The sequence below is a fragment of the Medicago truncatula genome, chromosome 1 (genome assembly GCF_003473485.1).
Source record: "Medicago truncatula cultivar Jemalong A17 chromosome 1, MtrunA17r5.0-ANR, whole genome shotgun sequence".
Classification (NCBI taxonomy): domain Eukaryota; kingdom Viridiplantae; phylum Streptophyta; class Magnoliopsida; order Fabales; family Fabaceae; genus Medicago; species Medicago truncatula.
In genome coordinates this window covers 8,108,489-8,135,809 of record NC_053042.1, presented here as the reverse complement: position 1 = coordinate 8,135,809, position 27,321 = coordinate 8,108,489, and the positions used below count along the sequence as shown (strand labels likewise).

The following is a 27,321-nucleotide window of genomic DNA, read 5'->3' as shown; positions in this document are numbered from 1 at the left end:
ATAAGTAATACCTTATTTATAATATAAAAAAAATAAAGAAGTTGGATGTGGGGCTTTAGCCCCACATAGTCTTTGAGTAGATCCGCCCCTGGACCAGGAAGAGCTACTATACCATTAGTTTCACCGTTGATATTGTGACCTAATTCAACATAAGAAGACGAAGACCCATAATTTTGATTTTGATGATTGGCAAACATTTGCATTTGAATTTGTACTTGTTGATTTTTTATTTTTTTTTAAGGATTGTTGATGTTGTTTCTTCTTGTACTCTTCATTTTTAATTGTTGATTTTGAACGGTTGACTACTGAATTGACCCAATTGTACTTTCTTTCCAATTTTTAATCCCCTTTCTAATAGCTGGAAATAAATGACAATTTTCATAAGCCAACAAAGAAAACACTAAAAACAATCGGACGAGATGATAAATGATTCTTCTAGTTTAATCAGTTGTTCGAATCTAATTCTAAAAACGTGACACTTCTTGAGAGAGACTTTTGTCATCCATCACGGTCATACTCGATCAAGATATCGGTTCTAAGAAGATATTGCAAAGATATTTTCTTTGCACAAAACAAACAAACAAGTACTAAAAACGGAGGAACGTTAATTTAGTATTACCTCATGCTTCCATTTTTTTAAGATCGAATTGCAAATTTTCAGGATAGCATAGTGTTGGTTCATTTTATCTGTAGCCTCTTTGGGTTTTAAAAATCATTAAAAAATAATTAAGAAGTGTAAAGGAAAAAAAAACTAAAACTAAAATTATGTGAATCAACGAATACATGAAAAAAGAAGCCAAATGAAATAACACGACAGAAAAATGAGAAAGAAAATTGAGCAAGAAAGGAAAATAATTTAATACCCTTTTGAAAGAAACTTTCTTGTTTGAACGTTTGCGCTTATGATCAAGACTCGAAGCCTCAACTTTAACAAGCAGAAAGGAGACATTAACATCAACCTCAACTTTCTTCGGTAAACCACAAATATTTAAAATACGGTGGTGGTTTACTGAATGTTATGTTATATATATTAACGTCTGCATCACAAATTATGTCTTTACACTCCAGCAAAACGGTTAAGCACCTCACCTTTAGTGTTAGGTCATGTGTTTGATTCTTTCTTTGTTCATTTTTAGCTTTGACTCGTATTTTTGGTATTTTTTTAATCAAAAAATGCAATGAAAATATTGTTATGCAAGAATCAAACCATAGTTTTGGGAGCAACATAGAAACAAACAAACTGCTTAACTACAACTTTAATTGTAATTATTTTTGTCACAATATATATTTATATCTTAAAAATATGTAAGTTTCTTATATTTATTACTTATATTTTGGTTTAACATTTTTTTTCTTATATTTTCTTCTTGTATATTTACCCTTTATTAGAGATAAATTATCACTTTACTTTCAACTACATTCAATTGATCCGAACAACAGTACAATAAAATATGTCAAACTAATACACAATTAAAAATAATAGAAAATCTACTTGACGGATGCATTATACGATATGAATTGTATTTATGTAAATGCACTAAACCATCTAAAAACTAATGTTTGTTTTTGTTGTGATTTCATTCTTGAATTTATATATCGGGAAAGCCACATGAAGAGGGTCAAGAATTTCAAAAATGTTAAACTATACATTATTACTTTCAGGTTGAGAAGTGATGTTATTGACATGAGTGGGGGGGTTGATTCATATGGTTATAACTTGGATCGTATCAAAATTTCTGCTATGGTAAATTTTGCTTAATCATATCAAAAATATTTGATGAAATTTTCTCTCTAACCTTGTAAAAAGTGGGCCTTGGTTTGTGAATCCTTCTGCAATGTTTGCGCTGAGGAACCATTTTATCGGCTGGTTTCGAAGGTAGCTTAGCTTTTGATGGTTGTACAAAGATTTTGTTTTATGGTTTGTTTGGATGGATCAAAATTATTTTGCAAGAAAAAGAGAGTGTAGTAATCGACAAGGAAAAATTCTTTCATCGTTATAGTCCTCAACTCTAGTGGTTTTTTTGGCTGCCAATGTGGAATTAGATAAACTAGTTTCTTATTGTTATTGTTTGTTGTGGTTATGATGGATGTTCCTCCGTGTTCCATGAGAAGCCGTTGTGTGCCCGATTGTGTGACATGACATGTCTCTTAGCTTTGGTGACGGTCATCATTAGGGGTGGGCAAAAAGAACCATGAACGAACCGAACTAAAAATAACCGAACCATTATAATGGTTCACGAACCGAACCGTTAATTTATTAACAGTTCTTGAACCATAACCGAACCATCTTGAACCGAACCGAACCGTTTGATCGACCCAAACAGCTTGAACTGCTTTTTTTTTTTTAAGGAAATCACTTGAACTCTTTGTTGGATTTTTCCAAAAAAACAACTTATTTAAAATAGCTTATTTTAAAAAGTTTTTTTTTATGAAAAACACCTTATTTTAAAAACAGCTTATTTTATGAAAAAAACAACTTATTTTAAAAAAACAGCTTATTTTATGCAAAATAGCTTATTAAAAAAAAACTTATTCAAAACAGCTTATTTGATGCAAAACACCTTATTTTAAAAAACAACTTATTCAAAACAGTTTATTTTATGAAAAACAACTTATTTAAACAAAACAGCTAATTTTATGCAAAATAGCTTATTTGAAAAAAAACTTATTTTAAAAAAAAAACAACTTATTTTATGAAAAACACCTTATTTTAAAAACAGCTTATTCAAAACAACTTATTTTCAAAATAAGTTGTTTTAAATAAAATAAGTTGTTTTGAATAAGCTGTTTTTAAAAATAAGGTGTTTTGTATAAAATAAGTTGTTTTGCATAAAATAAGCTGTTTTGAATAAGTTCTTTTGCATAAAATAAGTTGTTTTGATTAAATTGTTTTTAAAAAGAGATCGTAACAAGCTATTTTTAATAAAATAAGCTTTTTTGAATAAGCAGTTTTTCATAAAAAAAATTGTTTTCAAAAATAAGTTGTTTTTCATAAAATAAGTTGTTTTGCATAAAATAAGCTGTTTTGAATAAGTTGTTTTGAAAATAAGTTGTTTTTCAGAAAATAAGTTGTTTATCAAATAAGTTGTTTTGAATAAGCTATTTTTTTTTTAAAATAAGGTATTTTCATAAAATAAGTTGTTTTGAATAAGCTATTTTTTAAAATAAGGTGTTTTGCATAAAATAAGCGGTTTTGAGTAAGCTATTTTTAAAAAGAGATCGTAGTAAATTGTTTCAAATCCGAAGCAAACTAACCGCGAAGTAAATATTAATACATATTTTTTTACCGTGTTTAATCTTATATATTACATTAATTTAATCTATATTATTATTACTTCATATCTTTCAAAAAATAATCGATAATAATTTTCATACTATAATTTTTGTAATAATAATATTAATAAAAAAAATTATATTCTTAAAAAAAAGTAAATAAAATTTTTTTTTTTGCCTTTTGGATAAAAAAAAACACAATTAAATTCACAAAAGGATAAAAAAAAATACATTTCAGTTCAAAATATTGATTTTGGTTCGGTTCGGTTCATAAGTAAGAAAACGGTTAACCGAACCATAACTTTGGCTTCATCATCATGAAAACCTTTGTCGTTGGAATGAGGTTCATCCATAGAACTTTTTTATCATACTGAATAAATGATTTCAACACGGATAAGCAGGGACGGATCTAGATTATGGAGATAAAATAAGCTTAAATAAATGCAACACATTTGTTATGGTTTATAAACTTTTGAAGTTGGCTTTGCTCTTGCTGGTAGCAACTGCAATTGTTAAACGTGTTTTTTCAGCTATGAAACTTGTGAAGAGTAACCTATGTAATAAAATGGATGATCATTGGTTAAATGACCGTCTTATAACTTATATAAAAAGAGATGTTCTTTTAACAATTAGCAATGATGTCATTTTCGCTCATTCTCAACCAATGGATAGGAGACGATTTTCATTGTAATGTATTGTATCAAACAATGTAATTTCTTATTTTTAATATAGTTTGTATTATTGGTTTTTTTTTATTTTAACCCCACATATATCTAAAGTCTGGATCTACCCCTGCGGATAAGGGAGCCGTTTCTGCTTCATAGTGCGTAGGAGACTCGGATCCTTCTAGTCACAAAATAATATAAGAACATAATTTTAACCATAATCGTCAATGGAGAAAGTTACCATAACATATTTAAACTTAAGAGTGGTTTAGACATGTGATCTAAGGCTCGCTCATTTCTAGCTCTTCAGTTAAGATACTTTGGTTTCAATTAATCTTTGTTAATAGACAATGTGATTGATTTTCTGAATTAGTTGATTTTTGAGTCAAATACCGAATTTCAAAAATAAAAAAAATGGTAGTTAAAAAACTTTATTAAATATATGCATAAATTGTTACGAAAATATTTTAGTGATTTTTTGACAGAATATTTGTACTATTTAGATTCTCTTAAAGTAACTTTTTCTTCCCATTATGCGCAATTGCTTCCAAACCAAAATCGAGTTCTCACATAACTTAGAATCTCCAACATTACTACAAAAAGATTACACCATTTCCCAAAAATATTTTGTTGACCAAGATTCACCAATTTTACACTACAATCCAACCTCACAAAATTTGTTTGTCAACAAGTAATACTCGTACTCATAATGAATATCCCATATATAATTTTTCTAAAAATAGAGTAACCAAAAAGGAATAATACATAAAAATAAAATGTGACTATAAATAAATAACTATCTATAAGAAGGTTGGCGTTGTTTGGTATTATTATTACCCACCACGGGTTTCTTGAGCCTGAAAATCTGAATCCTTCTCTGTCTTGCTTGAGCTGCCATAACTTTACTCAAATCCATATTATTATTATTATTATTTGATGTAGCTTCATCCAACGGTTGACATGTGTCCACGTGGACCGACTCTTCAATGGATAAGTTCAGATCAGGAATGGCTAATGGGCCCATGTTACTACTGTTACGACCCAATGATGAAGATCCAACTTGCAACGTTGGATTGCTAGAAGATGATGCACATTGAAATTGAACAAGCCCAAAATTACTATGATTATGATGATTGGGTATTTCCATTATTTGTTGCTTCATTTTCTCTTCATTTTCAACGGTGAAATTTGAAGAGTTGACTGAGACTTGAATTGGTTGATTAATTACCAAATTGAGGTTTTTGTATTCACCTTTGGGACCATTAATACTTAGCTGTAAAAATAGCAAATTCCATAAATCAAAAAACTAAATTGGACCCACCATGGATTATTCAACACAACACATGTAAAACAAACAAATATGGATCTCATTGAAAAATAAACTAAGGATAAGCCAATCAATCCTAGAAACCCATAAAACCAAAGTACATGAAAATTTACCTCTTTTTGCTTTGCTTTCAACTTGAAATTGTACTCCTTCAATTGTTCATAGTGACGCTTCACATTTTCAATCTCCTAATTTCATTTCAAATAAAAAAAAAAAATCAGAAAAAACAAAACAAAAAAACAATTTGGGTTTAAACAATTATGAACAAAATCCTATGAACTTACTTGATTGATCGAGTCTTTGTTTTTGGTCAAATCTTCAATCATATTAAGATAGTGTTCTCTCTTCTGTTGACACAAAACCCATAAACCAAAAATCAGATAAGAAATAAATAATTTTAAAATATGTTAATGAAGTAAATAAAAATAAAAAAATACAGGGTATTTGCCGTAACTGATATACCGAAAAACTTGTGTATTTTTCCACATCGTGGATCAACCCAAAATAATTCACAAAAATAAAAGTAAAATAAAAAACACCCAGAAAGACATTATTGTCATAGAACAATAAGAAAGTAAAAAACAAAACAATCAACAACAAAATTCAAAACAGAGGAAAAAAGCAAAGAAAAATTACCCTTTTGAGAGAAACTTTGTTTTTGAAAGGTTTAGTTTTGTCATCTGATTCAGTGGCTGGAAATGAAAGAGGGGTAGCAGGACTTGAAGCTTGAGCTTTTCCGGCATCAGAAGAAGGAGGAAGAACGGCGGCGCCGCCATAAGAAGAAGGGTTGTTTTGAATTGCAGATCTCTGCTTTTTACACCCCCATGAGTATGTTACACTACTCAACAAAGAGAAACGATGATATAATAAAGCAAGAATTTCAGCAGTTTCAACTTCCCTTTCTGACCAATCCAAAACATCGTAATTTCTTTGTCTCTGTTTTAGCTTCATAGTATCTCTGTTTTTTTGTTTTGTTGATGAAACAGTGATGAAAAATGAGTAAGAAGAAGAATGAGGATAAGAGTGTTTTTGTTTGCTCTGAAAAAACGGAAGAAGAAGAAGAAGAAGATTTGGGAAATGGAATGAAATTCTTTCTTCTTATTTGTTTGCACAACAAAAGGCTTAGGTCTCTAGGTAGTGACACGTGTCAATTAGAAAAATCATGTTTGTGTGCCTCTCTTCTAGGGTTTATGGCACACAAGAGGAGTTTATGCAATTTTGTTATTGGAGGATAGTGCGGTGATCCCATTGCCCTCATAAGGCCACGTGGAATTGGCTAATATATATCACTTTTTTCTACTTTTTTTTAATAAATTAATTAAGCGTTTTTGTGCAAATTTGCACATGTTAAAAAGTTTAAAGTAGTAACTTTAATTTGAAATTTATGTTTTTTATATTAAATATATAGTTTTTAATCAATAATTGTTGATTTTCAATGAAAAGTTACTACTTTTAGTTACCTTAACATGTTCAATATTGCACATGTTAAACAAATTCATTAATTAATTAAAAAGTTTAGCTTATAGTTTAGTACATTTTTTAAAATTACAAAATAGATTTAGGGTCCGCTTGGATTAGCTTATTATAAAGCTTATACAAAATGGTTTAGACAATAAAAAAGTTTTTAGGTATTATTTATAAGTTTGTTAAGGTATTTTATGAAGAAAAAAAATAATTTATGAAGATACAATTTTCATTTGTGAGAGCTTATAAATTAAAATAAAAATTTATTTATTTACATAACCTATTTTTCATAACTCAAAATAAGCTCAATACAAACGGAAGCCTTAGTTTATATTTTTTATGATTTGAACACTCTTTTTCTTTTACTTTTTTTTACGAATGAACACCCTTTTTATATTGCTCTTTTAACATACCTTCAAATTTTATGTAGATCTTACAACTTCATGTGAGATATTTTAAAAAGTAAATTACACTCTCCTCTCCTCAAATATGCTTGAATTATATTCCCTTCCACTCTTATGTTTAAATAAACACTCCCTTCCATTGAAAAATAGAATTTATATTCCCCTCCCTTATAAGATGCTTGAATTACATCTACCTATTTAATAATTAAATATGTACTACACTTTAATATACTTTAACATAAATAAATATTTTTATGATATATATTAATTTTGAACCACCATTTAAGAAAATTAATTCATTTCTTTATAATTTAAATGTCAATGATAATTAAATTTAAATATTTTGCTATTGATTTTATAATTTAGAGTATAAAATTAACTTTTATATAACCATGCTTTATTGTCTTTAGTAATTTTTCACATATTTTAATTTTATTTTGGGATGTTTCATATTTTATAATAGGGTTTAAAACTACATGTTAATGAAATTGTGAATATAAAATAGTGAAAAATATGTATTCAAATTTTTATTATATTAAAATAGACCCGCAATACTATTTTTTTTTCAAAGTGTGTTAATTTTATATTTTTTGCTAGATTATTAGAAATAAAAAAAAATATATTGAGGGAGTAAAGTGTAGATTTTAACATAAGAATGGAGGGAAATGTAATTCAAGCTTCTCTTACGGGAGGGGAGTGAAAAGTTTTCTAATATGTTTTGAATAAGAGGGAAGGGGAGTGTATATTTTAACATAAGAGAGGAGGAGAGTGTAATTCAAGCATCTTTAAGGGAGGGGAGTGTAATTTACTCTATTTTAAAATATAAGACCCACATAAGTTTCATTTAATTAAAGATTAAAATTAAAGAAAATGTTTGAAAGAGAATATTCCTAAGACTTTTCTTTACAACAAATACCTCAAAATCAAATAGTCAAATTTGAACCCATGTCTCTATAAAATATATGAATTAAGATCTTACAAACTGATAAATTTTGGTAACATACGGAGCATTTCACTATTGTCTTGAAATTAGTTAACTTATATAGTGATTAATATATCTAAAATATAAAGTTTGTCAAAAAATTTTATTAATAATAGAAAATTCAGTTTACAAAATAAACAAAATTTGTCTAAGTTTTTTAATTTGGAAAAGTAATTTAACATTACAATAATAAATAAATAAATATTAAAAATTTGATAATTATGTATTTTATCTGGCATAATTTTACTAACAAGTGAAACGGCTATGCGAACTCAAAAAAAAAAAAATTGGTATGTGACTCATGTATTTCACATGTTTTTAATCTATTTTATAAATTTTCGATTTGGTAAATTTGCAGGGACTGGATCTTCAAGAATATTAATCACAAACTATTTGGCGCTCAAAGTAAGAAGTGGACTTCAATTTTTATGGTCACGTGCTAGTACATGTGGATGTGGAGGAACAAAGCTATTTTTGAAGATGATTTTCAACGTCCGATAAATCCTACCTTCACTATTCTCAAGATGGTGGAAGATATAGACAACTACACCAACCACCCTTCGAACCTTCGCAATTACGACACCATTTTCATTGGATGGACAAGGCCTGGAGAGGGGTGGATTAAACTTAATTGTGACAGATCCTACAAAGATACTTTGGGTCTAGCCGGTTGTGGTGGTCTCTTAAGGAATTCAAATAGTAGATGGCTTAAAGGGTAATGTTGCAAAATAGGCACTTGTGATGCTCTCACTGTTGAAATGTGGAGAATGCTATTGGAAATACAGTTTGCTTGGAGACAAGAATTTCATCACCTTCAAGTAGAAAGTGATTCAAAAACTTTGGTTGACATGGTCAAAGGGAACGTCAAAATTAATGGCAAAGCACCTACCTTGGTGTGCCGTATTCAAGAGCTTTTAAAGTTAAACTGGCAGGTGCAATTCAACCATACCTGGCGCGAGGGAAATAGAAGTGCTGATTGGCTTGCTAATTTTAGCTTTTCTTTAGATTCTTTTCACATTCATGTCATGGAGACTCCTCCTAATGAGGTTTCGAGTCTCCTTTTTGATGATATTTCCAGGGCTTGTATGCCTAGGGGTGTGAGTGGGTCGATTTGGGTTGGGTTTGGCCAAACCCAAGACCCAAACCATATAGGGTACTCCGGTTTGGGTTAGGTAAAATATCCACCCGTTAAATTAATGGGTGGGTTTGGGCAAACCCACTAATTTCCGGTTTGATTTGGGTTGGGTAGTGGGTTACCCAATTTTTTTTTTTGTTAATATGAAATGACTAAACGACGAGTCCTTGTATTTTTTCATAAAAATTTCTCAACTTTTTATTTTCTTAAAATAATTATGTAACCTATTTTCACTATATTTTAGCATCATAAAATAATAAATTTTAATATTAAATAAAAAATTTAATCATCGAATACTTGAAATAAATTAAAGTTGAATGACGTAAAATTGCTTTAGCATTAAAGTAACTATAAATTGCAACATCATAATTTGTAACTCTAATATTTTCTTTTTATTTTCAATATAGAGGATGTGTTGTGTCAATTTTAGAAATTAAATTAAATTTATGATCAAAATATTTGTTATTCTTCTTCCTCCCTATGAAAATGAAATTAAAATTTGGAAATTATTAGGTAAGTTGGTTTATTGAGTATGGGTCCTGTTTTACCCAAAACCCATTATTTTTTATGGGTTTTTCATTTTTTAAAACCATATTCACCCAATCACCCAACTCAACCCACTTTTTTGGGTTTTTTGGGTGGGTTTGACGGGTTTTTTGGGTTTACCCAACCCATGTACACCCCTATGTATGCCTAGGAATATTCATATATAACTATGTAGTTTTTTTTTCCCTTGGGGCTTTTAGCCCTCTTTTTCCACCAAAAAAAAAATTTGCATTCGCTCTTGTTTTGAAAATGCATTAATAAAAAAATAGTGGTGATGTTGCTCGCAAAGCTATAAAAAATTTGGGCTTCAAGAATTATTTGGTTTCTGAAGCAAGGGGTTTCTCTGGTGGTATTTGGCTACTTTGGAACAGGATGGATATTCAAGTCGAGCTTTTAATTAAGAACTTTCATTTTCTTCATGTTCGAGTTAAAGAGAGAGATGTTGAACCTTGGCTCCTTACTGTGGTTTATGCTAGCCCTCGTGAAAATGAGAGAGAAGATACATGGAATCAACTAAAGATGCTTAGTGGAAATATTCAAGATCCTTGGTTAATGATGGGTGATTACAATGAGATTGCTAGTCCGAATGAAAAAAAAGGAGGGGCCCCAGTTGATTTGAGAAGATGCGTTCATTTCAATAATTGGATTAATGAGTGTAACTTAATGGATGTCAATACAACTGGTACTAAATTTACTTGGAGGGGTCCAAAGTGGAATGGGCATGATAGAGTTTTTAAAAAGCTTGATCGGGTCCTCTGTAATGTGGCTTGGAGATTAAAATTTCACGAAGGCTTTGCTAAAGTACTCCCTAGAGTTCAATCTGATCATCATCCTATCTTGGTGCTTATGGATGGTAGTCCGCACAATGGGGGTAATCGTCCTTTCAGGTTTGAGGCTGCCTGGTTAACTCACATAAGCTTTCATACTTTTTTAAATAACAAGTGGATTAGAGGTAGAGATTTTCTAAACCTTCTGCATGATTTGACTCCTAACTTAAAGGAATGGAACCAAGAGGTTTTTGGCAACATTTTCAAAAGGAAAAGGGAGTTATTATCTAGATTGAATGGTATCCAGAATAGTCCTAGATATGGCTACAGCAATTTCCTTGATTCTTTGGAGAAAGATTTACAAAACCAACTTGCGACTACTTTGTATCAAGAGGAGTGCTTGTGGTTTCAGAAGTCGCGCAGTCAATGGATAGCTGATGGAGATCGTAATACGAAGTACTACCACTCTCAAACCATTGTTAGAAGAAGGAAAAACAAAATTTTGACTCTTCGAGACAATGAAGGGGGTTGGGTTGATGACCCCGATCATCTAAAAAACATTGTGCGTGATTACTATGTTAATTTGTTCAAGGAAGAAAATCCTATCAGAGATCCGATCATTTCTTGGAATACTTATCCGACACTTGAGGAACATCATGATAGTTTGAGTGCACATGTTCAAATTAATGAATGTAAAAGAGCTCTTTTTGACATGAATCCTCACAAGGCGCCGGGAGAGGATGGGTACCCCGCTATATTTTTTCAAAAATGTTGGGACACAGTTGCTGATTCTATATACCAGTTTGTGAACCAGGTTTGGGTTACCCCTTCTCTTATATCTTCTATTAATAATACTCTCATTGTGATGATCCCTAAGATTGATAAACCTGAATTTGTCTCTCAATTTAGACCTATTGCTTTATGTAATGTTATTTATAAGATAATTTCTAAGGTTATTGTCAACAGAATCAAGCCATTGCTTGATGGTATTATTTCTCCATATCAGTCCAGTTTTATTCCAGGTAGAAGTATCCACCATAATATTATTGTGGCTCAGGAGATGGTACATTCCATGGCCAGAATGAAAGGCAACAAGATGTTCATGTCCATCAAAATTGACCTAGAAAAAGCTTATGATCGCATCAATTGGAATTTTGTGGAGAATTGCTTGGAGGATTGTAAATTCCCTCCTAATCTCATTCAAATTATACGTGTTTGCATATCTTCGCCTAGTTACAAAATTTTGTGGAATGGGGATAAAACTGACACGTTCACTCCAACTAGAGGAATTCGTCAAGGAGATCCTCTCTCCCCTTACCTTTTTGTTATTTGCATGGAGAGATTATCTCATATCATTTCCGACCGGGTGGAAGCTCAGTATTGGAAACCAATGCGGGCAGGTAGGTATGGCCCTCAAATTTCTCACCTTCTTTTTGCTGACGATCTTCTTCTTTTTGCAGAGGCTTCTATTGAGCAGGCACATTGTGTGATGCATTGTTTGGATATGTTTTGTCAAGCTTCTGGGCAGCGTATTAATGGCCAAAAGACTCAAATTTTTTTCTCAAAAAATGTGGACAACCAGCTCCGTCAGGATATTTTGCAACACACAGGTTTCACTCAAGCTAATAGTTTAGGCAGGTATCTTGGAGCTAACATAGCTCCAGGAAGAACTTCTAGGGGAAATTTCAGCCACATCATCAACAAAATTCAGAATAGACTTAGTGGATGGAAGCAACAATGTTTAAGTCTTGCGGGCAGAATTACTCTTTCCAAGTCTGTCCTTAGTTCTATTCCTTATTATCATATGCAGTATGCTAAGCTACCTAAAACTCTTTGCAGTGAGATGGAAAAAATCCAAAGAGGTTTTGTTTGGGGGGATACAGAACATACCCGCAAAGCTCATTTGATTAGTTGGGATACCTGTTGTTTACCCAAGAAGGAGGGGGGTCTTGGATTTAAAAGGCCTCTTTTGATGAATGAGGCTTTCCTCATGAAAATCCTATGGAACCTTATTAACAAGCCTAATGACCTTTGGTGCAGGGTGTTGTATAGTAAGTATGGGAGAAATAATGATTTGAAGATAACTATAAACTCTCAACCTTATGATTCTCCTTTATGGAAAGCTCTTACTAGGGTGTGGGATGATTTTCAAAGAAACATCATCTGGCAAATAGGAGATGGTAATAGTGTCAATTTCTGGTTGGATAAGTGGGGTCCAAACAACAATTCCCTCATTTCTCTAGCGACAAATTCGTATGTGGATACCACTCTTCTAGTTAGGGATGTGATGAGTTCTTCTGGTAATTGGGATCAAAATTTCCTTTTTGATAACTTGCCTAACAACATAGTTGAAAAGGTGTTAGCTCTCCCTGCACCTTCTAGTGGTGATGGTCTTGACATTATTGGTTGGGGAGGCACGAGTACGCGACAATTCTCAGTCAAAAGTGCTTACGACATGAAAGACGGAAATCATGCTAATACCGGAGGGGATTGGAAAAGTTTGTGGAATTGGAAGGGTCCGCAACGAATTCAAACCTTCATTTGGTTGGTTGCTCATGATCGCATTTTAACTAATTACCGTCGAAGTAGATGGGGTGTTGGCATATCCCCAATTTGTCCTTCTTGTGGGAGTGAGGATGAGACTACTCTTCATGTACTCAGAGACTGCACTTATGCAACCGAGGTATGGATCAGACTTGTACCTTCAAATTGTATAATTGACTTTTTTTCCTTTGATTGCAGGGATTGGGTTTTTACAAACCTCAATAAGCGTCAAAACAGAGATCTCAACTCTAAGTGGAAGACAACTTTCATGTCTACTTGCTGGTATATTTGGAAATGGCGGAACAAGACAGTCTTCGAGGAAAATTTCCAGAGACCAGAGAATCCCACAAGTATCATCCAAAAGTTTACTAGTGATATTGAAGATTGTACACTTAATCATTTTCAAATGGATCTTCGTCACACTGAAACAATTTATATTGGCTGGAAATATCCTCAAGAGGGATGGATCAAACTCAATTGTGATGGAGCTTGCAAAGAGAATGGAGATCGCTCGGGTTGTGGAGGTTTACTTCGGGATGCTAATGGTAGATGGATCAAAGGTTTTGTCCGCAAGATTGGCGCGTGTGATGCTCTTCATGCAGAGATGTGGGGTATGTACCTTGGTCTAGAGTTGGCTTGGAGGGACGGTATTTCTCAGCTTTGCGTTGAAAGTGATTCAAAATTGCTTATTGACATGATAACAAATAATTGCAAGATGAATGGGACAATCCCTGTGCTCATTCGGCGTATTCAAAATATTTTGAATCGTAATTGGCGGATTCAGGTTCATCACACTTTGCGAGAAGGCAACAGAAGTGCTGATTGGCTTGCCAACTTCAGCCTTACCATGGATTCATGGAATTTTACTATTTTGGAGACCCCTCCTAGTGAGCTCAATAGTCTCCTCTTTGATGACATCTCTGGTGCTTGTATGCCTAGAAATGTTCGTGTAATTGTTTAGTGTTCTCTTTTGGGCTTCGGCCCTCTCTTGTACCAAAAAAAAAAAAAAAAAATAAAATAAATGAATGCACACATGTTGAGAGAGGTCAATCTTAAATGTAACTTTGTACCTTGTCAAGAAATTAGTCTCGGGCTTTCGACAAGGAATATCGTGGACACACAATAAAAAATAATTGAAATTGTTTTCAATGAGATTGGAACTTTCTCTCTAGATTTTCTCAAGTCAGACTCTTTCCAATGATCGACACCTTATGGACGAATAACATGGATGTTTGATAGTTGTATAATTTTAAAAATTTTAGATTTTCTTTTCAATTGAAAAAGTCATTATATAAAAAATGCATAAAATAAACGCATTTTTTTACTAAATTAATTATTTTTTGCTTAATTTCACTTATGACCTCACAAATATTGTGATATTGGTCCTTATGTTTTCTTTTGTGATTTAGCAATTCCCTCCAAGTTTAGGTTGCATTTAGCATGAGGAAGTGATAAACTTTTCCGCCATGACCAAGTTAATTATTTATCATTGGATCATATAAGACTCAAAATATTGACATAGAATCTCAACCCTATATTTTTTTCTTTCACACTATTCTCTCAACCCTAAGTTGTTCGTTGATTTCTTGCAAATTCGAAGGTCAAGATTTGTTCTTTGCTCTTTATGTTCAGATTTAGGAGATGAGAATGTGAAAGTGGTTTGAAGATGAAAAAAAATTAAGCTTTACCATTAAAGGTGCAAAATATGATAATAATAAACCTTAATCTAGAAAACAAACAAAAACCACTACTACATATCAATTAAAAGGATGTAAAAAGGTGAATTCAAGTGACCAATATGAACATGGAGTGAAATGGAAAGTTGAATTAATATGAAAAATTGAGTGTAATTTACAAATGAATTAAACTGAATTAATTCCCAATGGCAGCAATGAGCAAAACTTAAAGTCAGCAACGAGCAAAAATGGAAAGCCTCAAATACCCAAAAATTTGAAAAACTTGAAAACTCCCAATGGGGTTGTGAAGATGGCTAGCAGGTGGAAAAAGATACGGAGTTTTTGTTTCACGAAAGAACCAAAGAAAGAGATGAAGTTGTGGTGGAGCACGTTTTTTATTAAAAAAATGTTATTTATTTATTACAGTGAAACTGGTTGGTTACCTGTATAATATGTTCGATCCTAAGAATAAATAAATAAACAATCTTTAAATTAATTTTCTGCAAAAACTTTCTAAATAAAGAAATATATTTTGTTGTGAAATGTGAACTAATAAACAAATATATGCAAATTGTTCTTTTAACATTCCGAAAATACCAAAGTACCTCCAACGACAATTAAATGTCGTTGGAGTTGGAGTCTGTTAAGAAAATCCACCAAATTACTACCTCAATAACAAGTGATCCATTTCTCTGGCATTTCTCACCACTTTAACGGACTCCAACGACACTTAATTTTCGTCAAAGATTTTTCTTTTCATTTTTTTGTTCCTCGGGTTGGGAATGTAACGGCAGTTAGTTGCTGTTGGAATTTTAACAAACAACAATTACTGTCGATGAAGCTATTTTGATATTTTTGAGGTGTTAAAGAGCAACTGTTGAAGTGAAATGAGCAATTTTCGAGTAAAAGTGGGTGCTAATATCGTATTGTGGCTTTGGGCCTGTGGGCTTAGTTCCTCCTTAGTACATGTATGTTGACCACGCATAAGAAACATCATATCGTGGTGATATTAGCACCCTCGTTTTCATGTATTTATTTATTTATGTGACATGAATATCTTCTACGCATAATTGTAGAGATTAATTTATAATCTTGGATATGATTGCAATAGATGAAAAATCTCTCCATCAAGAAATTTAACTGCGCTGCATTCTTAAAATTGGATTCAAATTCATGATATCTAGTTAAGCCGGAAGAGATTATTTAGTTTACTATCTTATCCAATTGATATATGTGTTTTCAATTTTTCCTTCTCAGAATGTCTTTATCTAAAAGTTTATTTCAAGAACTTATTGATGCATGTCGTGGGGTAATTTAACATCTGAAAGTTAACTTTTTAACATTTTACGATGTCTTCCCTCAAAAAGAAAAAACATTTTACAATGTCTAAAAATTTATATTTAATCTATTTAAAAAAAAAAATGGAGCCTAAAATTTGAGGTTCCTAAAAAACAACGAAGTTCATTATTAAAAAAAGAAAAATATCAAAACACCCCTTAAAAAATCTTCTTTCAACCATATTTTATGGCTGAGAGTACATTATGAGTGGAAAAGTATTAAACATCCTACACAAATCAGCGTTCTATGATTAATCATACAAATCCCTCAAAAAAATGATTAATCATACCACGTTTATCCTATGGCGATTTTTATGATTGTTCCCCAAAATTTGTCTTCACAAATTCAGAAGATTATGAGGTATTCCATTTTGGATTATATTTTATGAGAGTGGTTTATAGTTTAGATTACTGACAATGGAACCACCAATTTAATAGTTGAATATACTAGACTTTATTTTTGATTAACTATCAACAAATAAAAGCATAAAATAAAGTCTAATATGTTCAACTAGAAGGAATTATAAATAGGGAAATATCTAAGACAAATAAGAGAATTGTAGAAATAAATTAAAAGAGGGAGGCTAAATGGTTGCATCCTAAACAAAGAAGAGAGAATCCGAATGAGAGATTAAAAAAGGCTTAAATTCACTTTTTACCTCTAAATTTGTAAAAGTTGCAATTTTGACCCCTCTATAAAAAAATGGCAAAAGTGACCCATGTCTACCCCTTTTGTAAAACGTTAATTTTGACTAAGTTAACCATAGGTGTCATACCACCTGAGTATTTTTTTTTATTTTTTATTTTTTTTAATCTGTAAATTCCACATGTATAATTAAAGAAATAAAAAAAAATCAAAAATTAAAATTAAGAAGAGAGGGCACGTGAGTGAATGAACATAACACCATTGTTGTTTCTTTTGTCCATAATGTTGGAAAAAAGGCATTTTGCAAAAAAAATTCTCCCAATTCTTTCTTCCTCTTCCTTCTTTCCTAACCAAGACTTGCAAATTATTAAAATCATCAACACTGAGAAGCAATCCATGAAAAAAGGTAGTAGTTCATCATCGGCAACTGTCATAAGAAGTGTAGCTTCTGGAAAACAAACTGAAAACAATAGATTTAAATTCCGGCGCGGTGGTGAAGTTTTCCGGTGCAGTGGTCGTCGGAGAAATGTCATCCAAACATTATTTTTTTTGTGGGTTTTGTAGGAATACGAAGGAGAGCACTTTTATTGTGGCAATTTGTTGAAAAATGTTTTGTGGTGGTCTTGATCTAACAATGAAGGTGGTGGTTTGAAAACTCAAAAAATATCTCCTATCCAAAAATAAATTTATGATGAGATAGAGAAGGAAGGGTGAATGAATATTATGTATTTTGTTTGACAAATGATGGTTGGAAGCACCACGTTGGGTGGCCGGAAAAAGGGAAGAGGGAGGCGGCAATTAGGAAAGAAGGAAGAGGAAGAAAGAATTGGGAGGAAAAGAAAGAAAAGAGAGCATAGAGACTCTCTCACTCACGTGCCTCTCCATTTTTTCTTTCTTTTTTGATTTTTTTTTTAATTCAAAAGATACACACGTGACAATTTTAATATTTTTTAATTAAAAATTTACACATGTGGCATGCCGCATATGGTTGACTCGGTCAAAATCGACGTTTTGTAAAAGAAGGTAGACATGGGGGGTAGCTTTTGCCATTTTTTTAAAGGGGACCAAAATTACAACTTTTGCAAATTTAGGAAGTAAAAAATGAGTTTAAGCCATTAAAAAATGCATCACACAAATTACCAACTTTGTTGCCACAAGCACAACTCTTGTCTTCACATGTCCTTGAGTGAGTGGCTTTGCTTATTTTTGTCTTAGAGTCACTCAAATTATCACAATTTTTTTTTTGACTGAAAATAAGTCTTACAAATCAACTTAGTGGATAATTTTGAATAGGAAATTTAGGAGTATTAGAGCATTTCCAGTAGAAGGTGTTTTGCCTAATAGCTTGTAGAGCTTATTAAATACCCCTGCTGGAGAAGAAATAAGAAGTAATGTTGTTTAGATACAAGACTTATACAAACACTCTCTCTCTCTCAAACACACACTCTCTTAATTATGGCCCCATAGCATAATGCATACTCTATTCAATACTTTCCTCCTACTTAAAAGAAAATGTTGCGCAAACATATTAGTTGTTTTTGAAATGTACCGATGTAAAGTTATTAGTATGATCCGCTTAGGATTTTTTTTTTATAGATGAAATGACAAAGTTATTATAAACTCATATACATAAGTAGAGGTACCGGAATTTGAACCCCGGTCATAACATTCGGCCTAACAATTTCGACATTTTTGTCGGTTGAGCTAAGACTTATGGATGGTATTTTTTTAAGAGTTGATGGATTGAAGTGAATGAATGCTTATTAGTCAATATTATATATGAAGGGGATAGAGATTTTAGGTTGAATTTTTTATAATTCCTTTATTAATGTTATATTGTTGGTGGTATTAAAAAAAAAAAAGGATTTATATTATATTTTTACAATTTTTGTTGCTATTGAAAAAGATAAACATGATTTTTTGGGTTTGTTACAATTTAAAAGTTACAAATATTTGTACTTATAATTTTAATTAAAATCAAAATTTCATATAATATGCCGTTCATAATTTACATGCTTGAGTGTCTATTTTTCGCTAGTAGTAATAATAATATTAGAGGAGTGCTATGCACACATTTTTTCGAACATTCACTCTCTTATTAGGTGAAATCAATATGGATACCACACATGAGACATGGATCCGATATAAAGTGGTGAGACCCAAATGAATTTCATCATATAGAAAAATGAGTATTAGAGAGTACTAAAATGAGAGTATTCGTAACACTTCTCAACAACAACAACAACGGTAATCCATTTAGTGGTAAAAATAATTGGTCATTAGAAATATCTTTGAGGATAGAATAGAATTCACGTCCACCGTCCGTAAAACATAGCTCAATTGACAATGTTGAAATTCTTAGGTCGAATGCCTTCACCTGAAGTCGAACTCAAGACCTTGCGCTGTTTTGAGTTTTAGTGGTCTTTACCATTTCGTCTACGGAACCAACAAAAGAAAGAATTCACGCACCTCACTATAAATGGAATGAGAGGCTTAGTACAAGAAGAATAAAATTTATAGAGAAAGAGGGAAGGTTAGAGAGAGATCGTGAGAGGGTAGAGGAGAGGAAAAAGGTGGTTTGAATGCTAGAGAAAGAAGAGGAGGAACTTGTTGGTAATCTTGACGATATAATGAGATAAAAAGAAGGAAGAAAAGGAAAATGAAAATGAACATTATTGGATAAGTGGGTTTATTGGGTCTGGGTCTGGCTTTACTCAAAACCCGTTATTTTTTATGGGTTTATCATTTTTTAAAACGATATCCACCCAATCACCCAACCTAACCCATTTTTTTGGGTGGATTTGACGGGTTTTTTTGGGCTGACCCAACTCATGAACCCCCTATAGACAAAAAAATGCATAAAAAACCAGAGTTCTAAGAGACCTTCTGCATTGCATGACTCGAGTTATGTTAATGGGTGCCACGGTACTCCAAATTTTTTTTTATATAAGAAATTATTAAAATACTCTTGATACAATATTATTTTACATATATAGTCGTACCCCTCCATTCACACATGCAAGTATTTTCGTAGGCTAGTTTAGTTGAATAAGCTATAACCAACAATATACTTTTTTTGAGTAATGGTATAGAGAATACTTGAAGCTTTAGTTTTATGTTGGAGTTGTTAGGGTTATATTTTTTTTATAAAATTGTTTATGACTTTTATGAATTTTAATTATAATATTTTAATTAATATTTACTGTTTTTCAAATATTTTAAGCAAGATCTACCACAGTTAATTGTTAGTAGTTGACTCGATTCATGGAGAGCATAACCTATTTTTAGGGCTTGTATTACTAAATTTCGATTGTTTTTGATTATAAAGTGTCTTAATGATTAATCATGATATTGACCGTTCCAAATTACTTCCAATCCATATTACTCCCTCCGTCCTGCAATAGATGACCTATTTGAAAATTTGCAATTTTGACCTAGCTTATTTTGACCATATTTTTCTACTAATATACATAGATAAATAATATCATATAAGATATCGTTAGATTCGTCTCGATGAGTATTTTCAAAATATCAAATTTTCATGATTTTTTCTAACATATTATTCAAGATATTTAAGCTCAAAAATATGCATTGGAATGCGTAATGGAGTCAACTGTGTCATGTATTAAGGGACGGAGGGAGTAACATCTCAGAATCCCCCTCGAACTTGATAACTACTTATTTCATATGTGAATTCAGTACGAATTGGACTCTTCAATTAATAACGACGTCTGCTTGTTTAGAATGATGATGATGTATAGTTAAATTTTAAATGATCCATGTTTAGAATAATGATGCACTTAATGATTTTTCCGACATGCAATTCAAAAATGATATTTTGACTTAGAAAGTACTAGACATGCATAGACTTTCTCCGTAAATTACGACATTGGTGGGAGCATTATATTTTTGAATGCTAGTTGTGAGATATCCGACTAGATTTATAATCACATACATTATTGGATCTTAATGTCAATGTATTTATATATAACTGAGCTGGACATAGGAAGTTAATAGAAATAATAGATCTCACAGCCTTTGTTAGACATAGAAACATACGAGGAGCGACAAATGAATATATAATTAAAATAAGAGGAGTATATAATCGATCAAGGAAAAACATTAGATGATTTAGTTAACGAAACTTTATTCCGGTAATATTATCTCTTTGTTTTTGTTTCCTTATTTCATTGCATAGACCAAATCATGTACAAACAATTCATCCTTCTACACTTAAAAATAATATTTGTCGTTGAAAGAATTTGATATCACACGATTCTTTGTGGATACGGTAACTCTAAATACTTATTTTTTATACCGCAAGAATCAATTCATCAATCGTCTCTGGATGATTTGGATAGACCTTAGTACGTTATTCAAAAGATTTTGATTTAGGACTTGTATATGTTTCTAAGTCCAAAAAACCCTCTCTTGTATCACTTGCAAACTTGATTATTCCTTGCATTTTATAGTTATTAAAAAGTATAAATTAATTTATCACTTTAATACTATGATGACTTAAAAGTAATTTTGGAATGTCCTTTAGGCTTGCTTTCTCGTCATGCGTAAGGTCAATGTTGGTGCGTCAATGTTAGCCAAGCTAGCATGTTTGACCTTCCAATTGGTGTCTAATTCTCTTCAAGTAGAATTTCTTGTACTGTGCACAAAAATACAACTCATTTTTTTGTTTTTTTACACATAATATTCGGTCCAATTTTCACCTACTAACAAAGCATTGATGTCATCAATTCCTTTTATAATTTACACAAACATGAAAGTAGTTGGAGTTTGATTCCCCTGCTCTAATCCACATAGATAATGTTTTTGAATGCAAGTAGCAGTTTTGTTATTATTAATTTTATTGAACAATCTGTAAAGTTATAATTTGAAGCGAAAAAGTACGTTATTATATCTCAAAGTAATTAATCTATAAGCTTATGCTAATTTTATAATAGATATTTTAGTAGTACCTTACCATAAATCAGACTTCTCCAGTTGTTCGAAGAATTCAATCAATGATTTTTTTTGAAAAAGGAATTCCTTCAATGATTGATTATGAACATTTTATCTTTATATATATAAATGTTAGACAGCAAGTAGCTCTGATTAATCCTAATCCCACCTTTTTTTATTAACTTAAAAAATCTTTATGAAAAAAATCTCTTCCGAGAATTAAACCCGAGACCAATAGCGCTTCTCCTCAACATTTTGACCACTATACCACTAACAATTTTTTTGATTTAATTTTATTTCCATTAATTGATATTAATCATTATTTTAAGATGGCCACTTATAACATTTCTTTAAGCAATATATATGTCTCATTTCATTTCTATTCTTTATTTTTTTTTATGGAATATATTCATCATACATTCAATTAATGAATCGATTTAGTTTTTTTAAAATACTATTGTATTTTATTAAATGTTTCTAATAATATAGTCAATTTGATAACTATACATGAAACTCTAAAAAACCATTCAAAAAAAATCTAGTATGCACGACCGTCTAGACAAGCATGATCCACACACGTATAATCAACCGTCAGGTTGTATTGTAGACACGTGGTGACCATAGGTTTTCCCCGAGGTTACCTATAGTCTAGGATTAGGTAGAACTCACTGAGACATTATGTCTCATCCCAATCCTATTTTGTTTCAGTTTAGCAGATTGATGTAGCAGGATTTCGTAAGCTTGTGGCCGGATGGATATTTCAGCAAGTGTTCGTTCGTACTCGCTGTAGGATGTTATGGTCTTTAAAAATGTATTTTCTATGCTTTGGACGAATAACATTGTATTGTTGATTGTAGAATGCGTATTGTTGTATAAAATATTCATTCGAAATATTCATGTTGTAAATTTTAATGTATCCAGTACTAAAGATAATGCACATACTAAACTTTCTAGATACGTTTAGTATGGGTGTTACACAAAATGTAATTAAAAAGAGATTGAAACCCCTCAATAGTAGTGATAAGTCCCCTCCACCCTAACCACTCAAATACTTTGCTCCATACTTTATGTGAGAAAGAACACATGTAAAGAAAAGATTAGTGGAGGTTTCAAAATGCTCATAACAAAAATAAGTACCCTCTCTATCGTGTAACACCTCGTTCAAGAGAACTTATTTTATATGAAAATGCTAAATAGTGCTATTAGGACATTGATCAAAAGAACAAAAATAAAAATAATGTGTTAAAAAATGTTGAATTTAATTTTTTAAAAGTTATAATTTCCAATGCAAAACTACTACTTTTAGTTCCTTAACAAATGTCCCGAGAACATCTCCAAAGGGGGATGAATCCATTACTTAACAAGGACATCACCATGTTAATGACTCCCATTGGAGGAAGAAAAAATGGGTACATATTAGTTAACAGATAACTATATAAAGACACTTTCTCCTCAACAATCAACGAGTCTCACGATCAAAAGAAGTAATAAAATATGTATAAGTTGGGTCTCAACCTTCAAAAGAAGTAATATTGTTATTAACACTACTTTTATATAATAATGTAAAGTTAATGAAAATTATTCAAGTACTTTTCATTGGAGTCTCGACTAGTGTATTATCATTGGAGTCATTAGATCCTTAATGGATACTTTTATTAAAAAACTATAAATAAATATACACGAGGTCCATTGAAGGAGTCTTTATTAGTTCCCTACCATTGTAGATGCGGATACTTGTTAGCAAGACCCTAATTTATAAAATATAAATATAAATTAATTGAAATGAATTTATGATTAATGTCATTAGATTTAATATAGAATTAGCTGAGACTTATTTAAATTTGGCTTTAATACATTTTTAGTCCTCATAATTTTATATTTTCACAATTTTAGCCACCCATTTTAAAATTTGAAAACATAATACTCAATATTTTTTCTAAAGTTTAGAAATTTTTCCTGCCAAAAGTTTTAGGCTTGTATTTGGTGATGTGTCATGTTGAATTATAAGTTAATTACAAGTTAGAAGGTGGTGTGACAATAGATATATAGATTAAATTTTATTATTTTATTTTCCATATCATCAAATTCTTCTTTAATTAAAAAAATTTAACAATAAAAAAAATGTAAAATCCTAAATAATCCAATTTCCCAAAATTTATACATTCTCACATCACTTAGTGACTTGTCAGTTTATTATCTAACATGACATATCAACAAAAATAGTGGAATTTTTAAAATAAATTTAAAAATAAGGAGACTATATTTTCAGATTTAAAATCGAGAAAGAACAAAAATATGAAATAAAAAGTGCACCTAAACCTTTATATTTTAAACCACAATTTTTTTTTCCTTTCCCTTTTATGCTTACAAGTTTTTGATTTATAGTGGTAGAGTATATCCTTTATTAGCATAATACAGCTGGGGTGCCGCCACAAACAGCTGTAACGTTGGCTTCAACAATCCCTTTCTTGCTTTCCACTAATGGTTCCTTCCTTTTCTACATCCTTCTTGCATCCAATTCCCATATATCACAATCTATCAAAGCCAAACTTCACGTAGTTTTCTGTCTGCATGTAAAATATTAACCCCTACGTACGTGTATTCACCGACCCTTCCCTATATTTGTTCTTCAACTTTGGTGAACTAGGTTTGATACGGTGGTACACCGATATAAAAGAGACGGACACCAGATACAACAATAACACAAACACATTTGAGATATGTCTTGATTCGATGGACCACCAAACATATGCCTTTAATTTAATTTAATTGTAGGACGTCGGTAATATGAAGCATATTATGCTAATCAAACTGAACATGGTTTTTTGTTAAAAATTTGACTCATGATATGACCAATAACGTATGAGTTTTCAGTATGAGAGTAGCTAGATTAGACAAGAGTCGTGGGGTTATGAGAGTGTGACAATCATATTATGACAAAAATAGAGAGAAAACTGTGCGCTAGCTAGCTGCTGAATTAATATTCTTCAATCAATGCCAGCGCCATTACAAATTACTTACTCACATATGTCCCACTTATATATGATAATGGACCCATAATTAGCCTCAGTTTGGTAGAAAAAAAATAGTTGTATGATAATCAAGTTTATATTGGATAAACTTATAACAGTTAATTGATAGTTCAGCGCAGGTAAAATAAAGTTTATTTAACTTGTAGTGTGTGGTAAAATTATCGGTTGAAGTAACTTATAAGTGAGATGAAATAAAATAAGAAAATGTTAAAGAGTGCTTTCGAGGTACTTTTTAAATACTTTAAATGGTAAATTTTATATGAAAAATTGTGTATTTAGAAACTGTAACAGTCGACTTTTTAAAAGAATAATTATTAAATTTAGGATGCTTAAACAGTGTCCGGGAGCACTCGTTAACAAAACCCATAAAATTAATATGTTTAATTTTTTAATTAAGGGTTAAAATAAAGAAGAAAATAATAAACTATAAGCTAGTTGATGTAGCTTATAAAAAGCAATATAAACTAGCCATTAAAAAAAAATCTAATATGAACCTCTAAATAAACTAGCTGGTAATAAAAACATCTAATATAAACCTCTAATAAATGGTCTAATGGTGGATTTTTACCATTTAAAAATAAATAAATTTTATAATAATAAAAAATAAAGAACGAAACTAATATTTTATTTAAATTTACTAAAAATAGAATGATTCACCTTTAACCAAAGCCATAATAGACAGCTTCCTAAAAAAAATATAATCTAAAAAATTTGGTCTTACCAAACAGAAATTTAATGAATACTTGGATTGAGTCTAAACAAAACTTAGTCATTGGCTAGCTAGCTAGCATTTCATAAAGCTAATCTCATCATATCATATCATATCAGCTATAAATACCAGCTCATCTTATTTCTCATTTCACAGCTCTTCTCAAAAATATAAAAACTTAGTTCATATATATTCCTTCCTTGCATATATATAGCTAATCATGGCTTTCTCTAAGTTTCTAGCTGCTTCCCTTCTTGCATCACTCCTCCTTCTTCATCTTGTTGATGCAACAGATCAATCAGTATGTATTTAATTTAAACTTTAATTATTAATTCATGGTTTGCATACATGAACGTAACAGAGTTAATTAGTGTTATTTTCTTTGTTTTCTTTTAATCAATTAATTATACAGGCGCAGGCATATTCACAGGGTTCTCTTCTTCGGAAAATAGGTACTACTAAATTATACAATATACACACACAAATTCATATATCATTCTTTTAATTTTATTTGAAACTTGAAATTTTGAGCTATGATAAAATTAAGTACATAGTAAAATATACACTCTTTCTGTTCCATAACAATTAACAGCAGTCACAAATGTAAAAAAAAAAAAAATGTTCTACAAAGAGCGTTATTTTCAGTTTTCAATGTAGTTTAATTGATTTTTTTTTTCCTTATTGTTCCATCTATCTAATTTATACTGATTGCATCACTATTAAGTGCTAAGTTATTACAATATTTTCTTACTTTGCCTTTATAATAATAAAAATAGATAGAAGTTAATAAAGTAATTTACTAAAATCAATATTATTTTTATCATTTTTTTAATAGGTGTAAAATGGTTGAGTGAGTAATGCACTAGCATAAATCAAACTAAATTTGGTCATATTTTTAAACTTTAGGATAATTTTGTAAGAGGCAATCAATTATTGTCGTCCATAAGCTAGTTAGGGTGTCAAAATTATATTCCCACATCAATTATAAATATCCAATTAGTTTGATTTCAATTATAGTCACCACACTTTTAAGTCGATTGGCTCTAGTATTTCTTATGTTTTGTTGAATGAAATAGTATACTTTTCCTATTATATACATAAAAAATGTACATTTACATGTAGCATGATGAATTGATTAATTTCAACATGTTTTTCCAGATTGCAATGGAGCATGCGTTGCAAGGTGTCGTTTATCATCGCGACCAAAATTGTGCCATAGAGCTTGCGGGACTTGTTGCAGAAGATGTAACTGTGTGCCACCTGGCACTGCTGGCAACCAAGAAAAGTGTCCTTGTTATGCCAGCCAGACTACCCGTGGTGGCAAACCCAAGTGCCCTTAGAAACAAAAACTACCTTAATTGGAATTTGGACTTCCACATCGACCATAAATATCCAAACCGTTACCATGCATGCATGACAATAAATAAATATTCCTTGGTCATTGTCAAAACAAAACAAAAAATCCTTTGGTTCCCAAGTGCCCTTTCAATACCCGTTGAATTATCGAATGTGAATTTAAAAAGTTAATAATCTTATTTGTGTGATCTCTTTCAATTGTTGTCTGTTGTATTTACTTTATTTTTGTACCACCTATCATTTGTATTAACGAGAAATTATTGTTTGACGTTGTTATTTTTAAATAGGAGTATTCAATGTTATTTTGCTTTTAATTTGTTGATGATGAAACACAATGAAAAATTGTACAAATTAATAACAAATCGAATCCGTAAAGTATCATTACTTCTCATCGGTCAATAGTTTTAATCAAACTCTTAAATTTATGAACAATAACAAATTTTGTTTTGATCGAATAATCTAACTACTTCAAAAAGGAGTTCAACTAAATAGAGAATAAGACGTC

General features: G+C 31.0%; 2 protein-coding genes across 2 annotated transcripts; one reads left to right on the top strand and one right to left on the bottom strand.

Moving 5' to 3' along the window:
• Positions 1-4,483: 4,483 nt before the first annotated feature.
• Positions 4,484-6,459, bottom strand: LOC11414292 (uncharacterized). Its single transcript, XM_003589443.4, has 4 exons — positions 5,902-6,459; positions 5,550-5,612; positions 5,379-5,453; positions 4,484-5,211 (listed from the first exon to the last, which is right to left on the bottom strand). Exons 1-4 carry the CDS (start codon positions 6,214-6,216, stop codon positions 4,735-4,737), a joined length of 930 nt encoding a protein of 309 aa, XP_003589491.1. The 5' UTR covers positions 6,217-6,459; the 3' UTR covers positions 4,484-4,734.
• Positions 6,460-25,583: 19,124 nt separating this feature from the next.
• LOC11428090 (gibberellin-regulated protein 1) lies at positions 25,584-27,092 on the top strand. Its single transcript, XM_003589441.3, has 3 exons — positions 25,584-25,761; positions 25,873-25,912; positions 26,619-27,092. Exons 1-3 carry the CDS (start codon positions 25,681-25,683, stop codon positions 26,798-26,800), a joined length of 303 nt encoding a protein of 100 aa, XP_003589489.1. The 5' UTR covers positions 25,584-25,680; the 3' UTR covers positions 26,801-27,092.
• The last annotated feature ends 229 nt before the right edge of the window (positions 27,093-27,321 follow it).

Coding starts and splice junctions, on each gene's coding strand:
- LOC11414292 (XM_003589443.4), bottom strand. CDS start 6,216: ATGAAGCTAAAACAGAGACAAAGAAATTACGATGTTTTGGATTGGTCA. Junction 5,613..5,901: donor ACAAAGTTTCTCTCAAAAGG/GTAATTTTTCTT, acceptor TTGTGTCAACAG/AAGAGAGAACACTATCTTAA. Junction 5,454..5,549: donor ACAAAGACTCGATCAATCAA/GTAAGTTCATAG, acceptor AAATGAAATTAG/GAGATTGAAAATGTGAAGCG.
- LOC11428090 (XM_003589441.3), top strand. CDS start 25,681: ATGGCTTTCTCTAAGTTTCTAGCTGCTTCCCTTCTTGCATCACTCCTC. Junction 25,762..25,872: donor TTGATGCAACAGATCAATCA/GTATGTATTTAA, acceptor TTAATTATACAG/GCGCAGGCATATTCACAGGG. Junction 25,913..26,618: donor TTCTCTTCTTCGGAAAATAG/GTACTACTAAAT, acceptor ATGTTTTTCCAG/ATTGCAATGGAGCATGCGTT.